The 13,677-nt window shown below is 40.0% G+C and overlaps 1 protein-coding gene across 1 annotated transcript in view; it reads right to left on the reverse strand.

Annotated features, from left to right (window-relative positions):
* ENTPD1 (ectonucleoside triphosphate diphosphohydrolase 1) overlaps nt 1-13,677 on the reverse strand; it is a 62,642-nt gene that overhangs the window by 23,231 nt on the left and 25,734 nt on the right. Inside the window, exon 2 of the mRNA XM_070752972.1 lies at nt 601-756. Within this exon, the coding sequence (XP_070609073.1) occupies nt 601-604 (4 nt within the window). The 5' untranslated portion in view covers nt 605-756. The remainder of the gene's footprint in view (nt 1-600; nt 757-13,677) is intronic.

Below are 13,677 nucleotides of genomic sequence, written 5' to 3' on the forward strand. Positions count from 1 at the left end.
ATAAAATCTGATATAGTTTGGCACCAATTTATATCAACATGAAGCCAATTGATCAGTGGCATGTGGGATAGTAGCAGTGCCCATTGGCGAATTTATCTATTGTTGCTCTGCTTCCTCACCTTCAGTTGTTAGCAGGTCGCTGCACTATGGGGCTTTTAAAACTGGGCCACAAAAGTGGTGTGTGCTTGTTTGCAGGCACGTCTCCTCTTGCACGAGTGAACATGTGAACTCATGCTCCATTCGTGCAAACGGTGGGTAAGGGTGCACTCTAATGGAACTGCATGCAAACACTTGCCTGCTGCGCATGGAACCATTTCCCCACCACCACCCGTCTGCAAAGCTGAAAAGGTTGGGGAAGTCTACTTTAATTCAATGGCCCTTACCAATTGGGTGGAAGACTGAACTACTGAAGCCATGAAATGATAGAAACTAACCCTCTCTTTGCCAAAGAGAGCTGAAAAAAATCTGGAAGTTGGCAGTTATTGCCTGTTTAACAGAAGAAAGAAGGGAAATCCTAAATTGCCGTTCTTCTCTGAGTTCCTTTCTTACTCACAAAAATATTCCCCCTGGAGAAGAGTAATGGAAGAATCCTAGACTCACCCATTCCTGTTGCAGTTCTGTGATTGGCAGATGCTTTTCACATTGGTTGATGTGAAGAATAGGAATGTCTGTAAAGCCTTCAGTCAATTTGCCTTTCACATGCTGGATGTGCAAAATCAGGCCAACACTATTCAGTAGTGTGTTATAGCTGATGCCCTAGAGACAAAAAATGAGGTTAACAATGGCAGTAAATTTCACGTTAGTACAGTTTGTATCGATAGCGCTACATTCTCTAGTAATGAAAAGCCAAAGTGCCCAGTGATATAATGGGACTAAGATTAAATATACGGTAAATAAGATCAAACTCATGACAATAGTTACAGCAACCAAACTTAGAACTGACAATGAAGATATTGAAGACAGCTTCTGCTTTTTAAGAATCAGCAATCAAGAAATAGATCACATAGTAGTTCTTGATAAAGTTGCCATTAAGGCCTTGGAAAAGTTATTCAGATGCTGGTTATCTATATCTACAAAGATCAGAATGGTGCAGGCAACTGGAGAAAATTGTGTTTTCTTTATGACAACCTTGGAAGCAAACTACTAACAGACTCAAACTCAACCCTGATAAGACGGAGTGGCTGTGGGTTTTGCCTCCCAAGGACAATTCCATCTGCCCGTCCATCACCTTGGGGGGGGAACTACTGACCCACTCAGAGAGGGTCCGCAACTTGGGCATCCTCCTTGATCCACAGCTCACATTAGAAAAACATCTTTCGGCTGTGGCGAGGGGGGCGTTTGCCCAGGTTCGCCTGGTGCACCAGTTGTGGCCCTATTTGGACCGGGAGTCACTGCTCACAGTCACTCATGCCCTCATCACCTCGAGGCTCGACTACTGTAATGCTCTCTACATCAGGCTACCTTTGAAGAGTGTTCGGAAACTTCAGGTCGTGCAGAATGCAGCTGCAAGAGCAATCATGGGCTTTCCCAAATATGCCCATGTTACACCAACACTCCACAGTCTGCACTGGTTGCCGATCAGTTTCCGGTCACAATTCAAAGTGTTGGTTATAACCTATAAAGCCCTTCATGGCACCGGACCAGACTATCTCAGGGACCGTCTTCTGCTGCACAAATCCCAGCGACCAGTTAGGTCCCACAGAGTGGGTCTTCTCCTGGTCCCGTCAACTAAACAATGTCACTTGGCGGGACCCAGGGGAAGAGCCTTCTCTGCGGTGGCCCCGACCATCTGGAACCAACTCCCCCCAGAGATTAGAATTGCTCCCACCCTCCTTGCCTTTCGTAAGCTTCTTAAAACCCACCTCTGCCGCCAGGCATAGGGGAATTGAGATACTCTTTCCCCCTAGGCCTTTACAATTTTATGCATGGCATGTCTGTATGTATGTTTGGTTTTACAATAGGGGTTTTTAACTGTTTATATTGGATTGTCATATGCTGTTTACTACTGTTGTTAGCCGCCCCGAGTCTATGGAGAGGGGAGGCATACAAATCCAATCAAATCCAATCAAACCAAATCAAGGTTGGAGAGGAACGGCATACAAATCTAATAAATAAAATAATAAAATAAAAACTGAACATTGTAGAAGCAGAGTAAAAAAATAATATTGACTCAGAATTTTCATTTGAGACATAAAATGCCCAGGCTTAAATATTGTATGTTGGACACAAACTGGCTCTTTGAAAATCTTTAGTGAAAAAACAAAAGATTAATATCATCTGAAAAGAAATTTGGAGTATTGTTGATAATAGTTCAACTACACAACACAATAGTTCTGTGTTATTCATAAAGTTCTGCTCTGCTCTGTCCTAGCTCTCAGGAGAAATCTGAAATGATGAGAAAGGAGAAAAGGAAGAAAGATTTAGCAACAAAGTGGATGAACTAAATTATAGCAATTATAGCAGGGATTGATGCACTGCTGGAAAATCTGAAAGCCAAGTTGAAAATGAATCATCCTGGGGGGGGTGGAATCTATGAATATGGTGACTAAGAATTGAATACTACTCATATCAATACAACAAACATAAGAGAGTGCTTTCAAAGTGTGAAAAGATTCTTATAGCTTTAGAATTAAAATATAGATCACCATCACACCTAAATATTGGAAATCGCTCCTACATAAATGTTATACTGAGAGTATTCAGTCCTGCTTTTAAAAGCAATTTTGGGGACTTCCTATTTGCTTTTATTAAGTTTGAGGTTCTGTTGCATGCATTTGAAGAAAATGTTAAGCATTTTAAAAGTTATTAAAAATACAGAGGATACAACAATCTCTTTCAAGATCATCTGATGTTTTAAGATATTCTTATAATGTTGAACCCCAATTGCAAATATTTAGGTCTGCTTGCCCAAGGTTCCCCCACAGAGTACAGTGGTACCTCTACACCTCTACTTAAGAACTTTTCTAGATAAGAACCGGATGTTCAAGATTTTTCTGCCTCTTCTTAAGAACCATTTTCTACTTAAGAACCCAAGCCTGGAAAAATTTCCCAGGAAATTTGAGGGCGGTACAAAGGCCCGGCCAGTTTCCTGCTATTCCCCCTGGGTTTCTCTGTCTGGTGCAGTTTATGGGAGGAAGCCTCACGCTGGGTGTATGGGAGGCGCATGCTCCTCCTTGCCACCTCAGAGTCCCTACTTGATTTTTTTAAGCCTTAAAGTTTTGAATTTTTTTGATTCTTCCTTCAGCAGCGATTGTCCTCCTCTTCTTCCTCCTCCTCCTCCCTCCACCCAAATTCCGAGCTTTTATTTCTTTCCTAATGGGTTTGCACGCATTATTTGCTTTTACATTGATTCCTATGGGACAAATTGCTTTTACTTACAAACCTTTCTACTGAAGAACCTGGCCATGGAACGAATTAAGTTCTTAAGTAGAGGTACCAGTGTATTATTGCACTGACTTCTTTTTCTTCATGATGTTAAAGCCTTTTGGGGGGTGGGGGTGGCAGAGTACAAGGCAATTTGATGGGGATTATATAAAAGTTTTCATTTTGTTTTTACTTTTTACTACATGGGGTGGGGGTGGGGGGAGGCTGGACCCACGTAGGAAAAATGATGTCTGAAAGATCAAATGAAAAATGAATTAAAGATTCATTTTCTTGCTCTCATAAATGTCAACTTTTGAACAAACTCAAACTCAACCCTGATAAGACGGAGTGGCTGTGGGTTTTGCCTCCCAAGGACAACTCCATCTGTCCTTCCATTACCCTGAGGGGGAAGTATTGACCCCCTCAGAGAGGGTCCGCAACTTGGGCGTCCTCCTCGATCCACAGCTCACATTAGAGAAACATCTTTCAGCTGTGGCGAGTGGGGTGTTTGCCCAGGTTCGCCTGGTGCACCAGTTGCAGCCCTACCTGGATCGGGGCTCACTGCTCACAGTCACTCATGCCCTCATCACCTCGAGGCTCCACTACTGTAATGCTCTCTACATGGGGCTACCCTTGAAGAGTGTTCGGAAACTTCAGATCGTGCAGAATGCAGCTGCAAGAGCAATCATGGGCTTCCCTAAGTATGCCCATGTTACTCCAACACTCCGCAGTCTGAACTGGTTGCCGATCAGTTTCCGGTCACAATTCAAAGTGTTGGTTATGACCTATAAAGCCCTACATGGCATCGGACCAGAATATCTCTGGGACCGCCTTCTGCCGCACGAATCCCAGTGACCAGTTAGGTCCCACAGTGTTGGCCTTCTCCGGGTCCTGTCGACTAAGCAATGTCGTTTGGTGGGACCCAGGGGAAGAGCCTTCTCTGTGGCGGCCTCAGCCCTCTGGAACCAGCTCCCCCCAGAGATTAGGATTGCCCCCACCCTCCTTGCCTTTCAGAAACTCCTTAAAATCCACCTCTGCCGTCAGGCATGGGGGAATTGAAACATCTCCCCCTTGCCCATGTAGTTTCTGTGTATGATTCGACTGTGTGCTTGTTTTTTTATATATTGGGGTTTCTTTTGGATTTTTTAACCTAAAACTGTAATTTAGATTGCTAAATATTAGATTTGTTATTATGTATTGTTTTTTACCATTGTTGTGAGCCACCCCGAGTCTACGGAGAGGGGCGGCATATAAATCCAATAAATCTCATCTAATCTAATCTATATGAAAAGCAGATGTCATTGATAAGGAATTCAAACTTTATTAGAAATGGTCTCTTGTTGACTTTCCATGTTAAGAGTGTGGAAGATCTGTCATTTTAAACTGTGTGAAGGAATAGCCAGGAGCTGGACCATCCATCTCTCCTTTCTCAGAAGGGTTCACACAGCCCGGAAATGAGCACACAGAAGCTTTGTGCTTACCAAGGAATCCCAGCTTTTATTTGTGTTGGCAGTAAGTTGATGGCTTATTTCTGGCAAAATGTCATCAGGGGGGTTATAGACAGGAATTCTTTGTGAGCCAGGGTAACTCAGCCTGACAATGCGCCCATTCACCACATCAATACCAAGCACATTCCTTCCATCTGGAGACACTCCCACTGTGTTAGTGCCTATGCTGAAGAGAGGCAAATAGTGACTTCCAGATGCATCGTTTAAGACATTCTTACACAAAACACAATGCTAGTAGCCTTGGAGTAGCCTTCGGAGATCCTGTCCCTTTCCAAACTTTCTGCCTTCTCTGTTTTATAAAATAAGTACTGTAATCCACTTACGAAAATCAAGTGGTTAACCCACGTAATGTAAATCCATTAAATTCAGCACTAAGTGGTGTTTACTGCTGAGTGTTGATTTAATGTGATCTGCTTGTTTATGATTGTATCCAACCTACAAATCACCCCATCTATTTATTCTTTATAACATGCCCTGAGACTTTCTGTAAAACTACTAATCTATTTACAATATCAACATATATAAACTAACTAGATCCTTGGAACAAACTTCCAGCACACGTGGTTGAGAAATCCACAGTAACTGAATTTAAACATGCCTGGGATAAATATATATTTTATTTTATTTATTTATTTTGTCCAATACACAATGAGGGTTTTAGTGGATATATATCTATATACACATAGTAAAATACATGATGAAGGTTATAGAGGAGATACCCATAGTAAAATATATCTAAAAAATAATAGAAAAGAACATATAGTAATAGAACTTATCAGTGAAAGAATAGAAGAAGAGATATAGGAATAGAAGAAAGGTATAGGAGATATAGGAGAGCAATAGGACAGGGGACGGAAGGCACTCTAGTGCACTTGATATTTTATCCTAAGATAAAATACAGAAAATAGTATAAGGGCAGACTAGATGGATCATGAGGTCTTTTTCTGCCGTCAGTCTTCTATGTTTCTATGTTTCTAACTACCTATAGCCCTTATTAAAGAAGCCCTGATTCTCTAGCTAATTCCTGGTTTCTATTTCTGAGTTTTTAAAAGAACTGAAACTAGCATGGCAGGAACCAAGATTCTCAGTCAAGACAGAATTGTATATAAACATCTCTCAGTTGCATCTCCCTCCTATGACCATGAGGAAAGACACTGATTTGGAAAGACGGGAGGAACTCTCCCCACCCTGGATTTAAACTATAAAGAACAGCATATATAAAGGCCTTAACTGCTGTTGACTGCAGGATATACATACAATTCCTTCCTTCTCTGCAGCAAATGCTATAAAATAAAACAAACACTTTAAAATTTACCTAGCCTTTGTATGTACTTCAGTTACTGAATGAAGAGTGGTGTTTTAGACAATAGATATTTGCATGAAGTCTGAGAGCAATATTTGTTTATTCCTTTTTCCAACATTGCAAAAGGTGAATCTACACTCTGACTCTAAGGTTTTAAAAAAAGCTATTGATATACTTGCAACCCCACTGGATATGATTTATGCCAGTGATGGCGAACCTATGGCACGGGGGGCCACAGGTGGCACACGGAGCCATATCTGCTGGCATGCGAGCTGTTGCCCTAGCTCAGTTGCAACGTGGATGGATGATCCAGCCAGCTGGGTTTTGGCTTGCACAGAGGCTCTGGGAGGGTGTTTTTGGCTTTCCGGGAGCCTCCAGGGGGATGGGGGAGTGCGTTTTTACCCTCCTTCTGTTCCAGGGAAGCCTTTGGAGCCTGGGGAGAGCGAAACACGAGCCTATTGGGCCCACTAGAAGTTAGGAAACAGGCCGTTTCCGGTCTCCAGAGGGCCTCCAGGGGGCAGGGAAAGCTGTTTTCAGCCTCTCCAGGCATTGAATTGTGGGTGTGGGCACTCGTGCATGTGCGATAGCCAGCACGCACACTCTTTAGGCACCCAAGTGTAAAAAAGTTTGCCATCACTGATTTATGCCATCAAAACTTTGTTCCAGTATCAAAATCAAATGTTGATTCTAATGGATCAGTTAGTCTAAAAATGAACTAGCAAATTCAGTAGGAGCAGTAAAATCTTCTGTGTCGGTCCCAGCCTAAGATCAGACGAAAGCCAATGGTGCAGCAACAGTTTTCCTATGCCCCCTTGTCTAATGAGAACCCTGGCAAATTTACTATTCTTGCGCAATGTGAATTATTCATCTCTCTGAGTCTGAAGGATTTGTACCATGGACCAGTCATGTAGGATTTACGTATAATTAGCCTAAAGACAGAGGGAACATTTTGTTTTTCCTTATACATTAACATTATTATACATTCCACAGGATAGGTACACAGCTTTGGTCTGATCTCTCTCTTCTGTTCCGTGATAAGTCTCCCTTGAAAACATAAAAACTTTTCTCTCCCTTTGGAAAATGTTCTATTTTATATCCAGGAAATCTCTCTCCTAGACAGGAAAACCTTTTCTCATCTGAGATTTCTGATCTTTGTGTCTTCCTGTAACACTTAGAGGTGCCTGGCTCTTTACCAACAACATCATGTTTTGTTTTGTTTTTGCACAGCTCATATAAGCTTCTTCCAAAAATCTTTCAAATTGGTTTTAGTTAGTTCATGGGTCAATATGAATTCTTGTCTTTATTGTTAAAATCCATGATTTATTTGTCCCTTTATTTCTCAGCTCTTTTATCTAAAATATATCCTGTTCATTTCTTTGCTCCTGGAATTCTAGCTTCCAGTCTTCAAAGATCATCTATGAATTGAAGCAAATCTACCTATTTTCTCTTGTTTTCTGATTTACAGCATATGTGAATGTTACCATTTACTTTATCTGATTCAATTTCCCTGATTTAAAATACTCTCTGAAGCTTTTAACTTTATCCCCAGAGCAATAGTATACAACTTGTGCTTCCCAAGCTTTAAATACAGCTACAGAGCATTTCTGACAGATGACAACATTCTGACGCACGACTAAAAGAACAGAAAAATAATTAAGTGTATAGGGTTATACTTAATATAGTTATAACATTAACTATATTAACTACCCAGTTTTTCACTTAGATCCAGTCAATTTTAAAGTATGGCCCCACCATCTCACTCAAAGGCTTGTTCTCAGCCTGAAAAAAGTTAAAAATTGCTCCTCCCTTACACAGCCTATGAATGAGTCTAAGTTCATACAACAAGGGAACCATATACTACTTTCTTCTCTGACCCTTCACCTACTTCCTTTGTTGTCTCCCCTGCTGAGCATTATATTACATGCAAACAAATGAACATAGTGTTCTTTGCAACTCTTCTCCTAAATTAATGGGGAAACTCTTAATTTATTAGATACAGTAGTACCCCTAAGTAAGAACACTTCTACTTACAAAGGGTTCTAGATAAGAACCGGGTGTTCAAGATTTTTTTGCCTCTTCTCAAGAACCATTTTCCACTTACAAACCCGAGCCTCCGAAACTGTAACTGGAAAAGGCAGGGAGAAGCCTCCGTGAGGCCTCTCTAGGAATCTCCTGGGAGGAAACAGGACCGGAAAAGGCAGAGAGAAGCCTCGGTGAGGCCTCTCTAGGAATCTCCTGGGAGGAAACAGGGCCTCCACCTTCACTGTGGTTTTCCCAATCACACACATTATTTGTTTTTACATTCATTCCTATGGGAAAAATGGCTTCTTCTTACAAACTTTTCTACTTAAGAACCTGATCATGGAACGAACTAAGTTTGTAAGTAGAGGTACCACTCTACATGATGCAAGAGAAATGGTACAAAATTCCCCAGTCTTCTTTGATAATGCATTGGAAATTTGGGAAAAACATAAATACATGTTACATGTTACACCACCCTGAGTCGGCTGAGAAGGGCAGCATAGAAGTCTAATTAATAAATAAATAATAAATAAATACATGGCAGCAACTACTTACAATTGAGGAAACATCAGGATCACATGTACTGAAAACTCTAGTTTGATGTGGCCCATCTAATTCTGTTTGATATAATATCATATAACTCTTGTGTTACATGGACAGTTATTGGCTGCTAACTTTTACAGCCTATAGCAGAGGTCTTCAAACTTGGCAACTTTAAGACTTGTGGACTTCAATTCCCAGAATTCTCCAGCAAGCATAGCTGGCTGGAGAATTTTGGAAGTTGAAGTCCACAAGTCTTAAAGTTGCCAAGTTTGAGGACCCCTGGCCTATAGGGTATGTTCCCTAGGCTTGAAGGATTGCATTTAGGAGGAGGAGCAGGTTGCAAGTCTCATCTGCTAAGGAATTCTATCTGATGTTAATGCTATTGCAGACATGGTTTTTTTGGCTGTGGCCCCTGCCCTCTGGAACATCATTCTCCCTGAGAGGAGGTTGGTCTCAACCCTGCTAGCCCGGAAAGTCCTTACAACTTGGGAGATCCAATGGGGCACCTGAGAGATGGCTGTACTGCACTGTACTGTATTTACATACTCCTGCAGTCTTAGGTTTTCATGTTTCTATTTATTTTTAGTTGTATTAATGGCACTTATATTTTTTATAAAGGTTTTTGGATTGTTTTCAAAATGTTTATCTTTTATGATTCGCCGTATTTTTCGAAGTATAAGATGCACCTTAGTTTGGGGAGAGGAAAATAGGGAAAAGAATCTGCTTACCAGGAAATCATCTGGCTAGCATCCTTAGTCTGGTCAGCTTCAGCACATTATTTTATCCCCTGGTTAGGGCTTTAAAAAAGACTTTATTTGGAAAGAGTAACAATGAAAGAGCTTGCAAACCAGTAAAAGCTGAGAGCATCATTAGCACCTGGAAAGAAACATTCGTAGATAATAGAGCAATGGAAAAAACCCTGCAAAGACTTAGGGCTTGGAAAACATTCTTCGCAGAGTAACAATGAAAGAGCTTGCAAGCAGTAAGAGTTGGGAACATTGTTAGCACCTGGTTAGGGCTGGAAAGAAACATTTGGAGTAAGTTAGACCAGTGAGAAAAAAATCTACAAAGACTTAGGGCTTGGAAAACATTCTTCGCAGTGAGTAACAATGAAAGAGCTTGCAAGCAGTAAGAGTTGGGAACATTGTTAGCACCTGGTTAGGGCTGGAAAGAAACATTTGGAGTAAGTTAGACCAGTGAGAAAAAAATCTACAAAGACTTAGGGCTTGGAAAACATTCTTCGCAGTGAGTAACAATGAAAGAGCTTGCAAGCTGGTAAGAGTTGGTAACATTGTTAGCACCTGGTTAGAGCTGGAAAGAAACTTATTTGGAGCAAGTTAGAGCAATGAAAAAAACCCTGCAAAGACTTAGGGTTTGGAAAACATTCTTTGCAGAGAGAAAAAATGAAAGAGCTGGGAAGATCATTAGCAGCTAGTCAGGGCTGGGGGGGGAGCTACATTCAGAGCATAGGACACATCAAAATTATCAGCCTCTTTTAGGGAAGAAAAATGTGCATCTTATTCTCCGAAAAATACGGTAAACACTTTTAATGCTGTAAACCACACAGAATGACTTCAGAAAGAAATGGGTGGCAAATACATTTAATAAATAAAATAAATAAATGAAAATAATACATTAAACTATTGTTTTAATTGTTGTTAGTTATAGGCCACTTAGTGAAATGGATAGCTATATAAATTTGCTAAATAATTTCCAAACCAACAGTATCAGTTTAATAATAATTATTGCAAACAATTCACCAATGTGAATCTGCAAGTATTTTTTTTTCTGAACAAGAGTGCTATCTTCACAGAAAATAGGCCATTGGAATAATTTATTGCAAGCTATAGAATAAAAAGAGGAAAGTCCGGTTCCATCCCATTTGCAACTTGGACCTTTTTTCTCCCATCTCAAAATGAAGTTCATTTTGCCTACTCAGGCAGGACACTGGAGTTCTTCAGTCTCATTTTATTTCAAGGCCTGCAAAGCCCGGTCAAGCACACATAGACATGCTGAGCTACATTCTATGGGAAATACCCTGACACACAGGAAACAGGCCATACTTATAATTAAGCCACAAGGACATACAAGGTATAAATGTAATTGGTTACAAATGAATTGGCAGCATTTTAAAATTGACTCAAGCCACTAAGTTGTACCTGCTAAATGTAAGTGTTAAATGTCAAACCAGAGGCTCTGCTAAATGTCAAACCGAGGTTCATTTAGCTCAAGCTAACCAACTTCCTCTTCAAACCTAATCACAGATACAATACAGAAACTATCTCACGGACCTATTTGCTGCTAAACAATTGCTTGAAACGTAAAATGTATATTCAAATGGGATTAAATTATTCCACAAAGTCAAATGGTGGTTTTGGAGGGTACCAAGGGCATACCTGCATGCCAGCTTGCCCACTGCAAGTACAAGTAGTTCTCGACTTACAACAGTTCATTTAGTGACCATTCCAACTTACAATGACACTGAAAAAAATGAGCATCTCCATGTGTTGTGAGCGTTCCCTGTCAGCCTTTAGAATTGTCAGATTCAGAAGACGAAGATGATGCAGAAGCTGTTAATTACCCTGATTTGAAGCTAATGAGGATGAAAGTGAAATAGAACAGTATGCAGAGTTATGTTTCTTCTGATAATAGGAGAATAGAAGGCAGTCCTTGGTTAAGTGCAAAGTTCAGAAGGTTACAGAAAAGAAGGGATGAAATTAGGGGGGGGGAGAGGTTTTAATATGCTATTCAGAGTGTGTAAATTAATTAATTAGTTACATCACTTGCAGAATTGAATGGAAGAGATGGATGCTTTCTTCAAAGTGCTAGAAACAAAAATGGTGACATATGTCGTCTCTCCGGAGAAGTAAGTTTTATATTGCAGGATAAACTGCTTTTTAACAGCGTGAACCTGACTCAGAGATAAGAAGACGATTTGAAGTAGACAGCCTGTTATTTTAGAAAGAATTATAACTTCGTAATTTAGTCTGTGAGTTTGGAATGTCTTTTTGCATGCCGGAACCGTAATGATGAAATCCAATGTGGAAGGAAAAATAAAAGAAATGTTGTTTTGAAATTTACAAGCTGTAAAGCTCATATTCTTGGAGCAGCCAGCCAGATCCCAGTCCAGGTCCAGAACACCATGTTCATGGGATTAAAATTCAGATGTTTGGCAACTGGTTCATATTTATGACCACTGCTGTGCCCCCAAGCTCATGGGATCCTCTTTTGCGACCTTGCGACAGGCAAAGTCCATGGGGAAGCCAGACTTCATTTAACAACCAGGTTATTACAAATCCAGATAAACAAATGATGACTTATGTGATTTGTAATAAATGTGGAGAGCAGTGGTACCATAGCAGATGGATCTGTTTATGATTGTACATTACTTAGAAGTAAATATAAAATATGGAGATAATCCGGACCAAATATTTGAATGTGAAAGTAGTGGAAATGCTTAAATGGTTTTGTGCTGTAATAAAATATGGATGTGAATTACTGAGCAAATGATTGTAAAATATTGGAAATTGTTTAGAAAGCAGAGTATGACTTAGGCCAGTTCCTAATAACAAGTCAGCATTACTGTAGTAATAATGTCATCGAACTTACAAATAGGATATTTTAAAAGCATTGTTAAACTAGTAACTTTTTACATTAATTTGAAGTTTATATTGTTGTGAGCCGCCCTGAGTCTTCGGAGAAGGGCGGCATACAAATCTAATACATCATCATTATTATTATTATTATTATTATTATTATTATTATTATTATTATTTTATCAGCTGCAGTGATTCACTTAACAACTGTGGCAAGAAAGGTTGCAAAATGGGGCAAAACTCACAACAAATGTCTCGTTTAGCAACAGAAATGTTGGGCTCAATTGTGATTGTAAGTCGAGGACTAGCTGTATCACCATTTCTGAAGGGTTGTCTTCTATTCACCCGACATCCATCATGAATTTGATCTCTGTCTGTGCTCTGCTGCTCTACATTTTTCAGCTTCTAACAGTCCGGTGTTGAAGTCCAGTTTGCCTAGTATACTTTTATCTATGCAACTCCCTTGATTGGCTACACATTGGCAAGAATGCCCCCTCACCTACTTCCTTTCTATGTGTTTGTCTTCTGAGATTTAAAAGTGGTCTCCTAAAGTTTGCCATCTGCTATGAACTTTCATGACATCGTAGTTTAGGCTGCTTATTATGAATATCCTCTCTGTGTTTCATCTTGCTTATGTTTTATTCAATAATAATAAGGAACAAGGGATCTGGTTTTTGTTTTTTTAAAAAGAAGGAATTAAAAAATGAGGACAAGAATCTATTGTAGGGCAGCAGATGAAAGTTGTTATACAACTGTGCAAAGAATGGACCAATGTAGCAGTTCAAGAGTGGAAAGCAAAACAGACCTTGGGAACATATTGCCAATTTCATGAAGTTAGAAGATTTTGCCTTCTTTTTTAAAGGAATCCTTATATAAAGCTTCATTTGTTGTGCATGCACAGAAGGTGGACTGATGACATTTTGAAAGAGAGACCACAAGCTTACCAATTTTGAGCAACATTTTCAGCTATAGTGAAATTACTATTACTTGATGAAATGCATACCAGTTTTGTATTTCAAGGAACTCTGGACAAGTGCGACCAAATGATATTTCCCAAAATAACAGAATACAGTAATGGAGTTGGAAGGGAACCTGGAGATCTTCTAGGCCAGGGATAGGCAAAGTTGCCTCTTGTATAGCATCTGGACTTCAACTCCCAGAATTCCTGAGGTAGCATGATTGGCTCAGAAATATCTGCAAGTTGAAGTCCACAAGTCAAAGAAGAACCAACTTTGCCTACCACTGTTCTAGTCCAAACCCCTACTCAGAAAACTCCTATACAATTTGAGACAAATGGTTGTCAAATCAAATCTCCAGTGTTGGAGCACCCATTATTTCTGGA

The sequence above is a fragment of the Erythrolamprus reginae genome, chromosome 5 (assembly GCF_031021105.1).
Source record: "Erythrolamprus reginae isolate rEryReg1 chromosome 5, rEryReg1.hap1, whole genome shotgun sequence".
Lineage (NCBI taxonomy): Eukaryota > Metazoa > Chordata > Lepidosauria > Squamata > Dipsadidae > Erythrolamprus > Erythrolamprus reginae.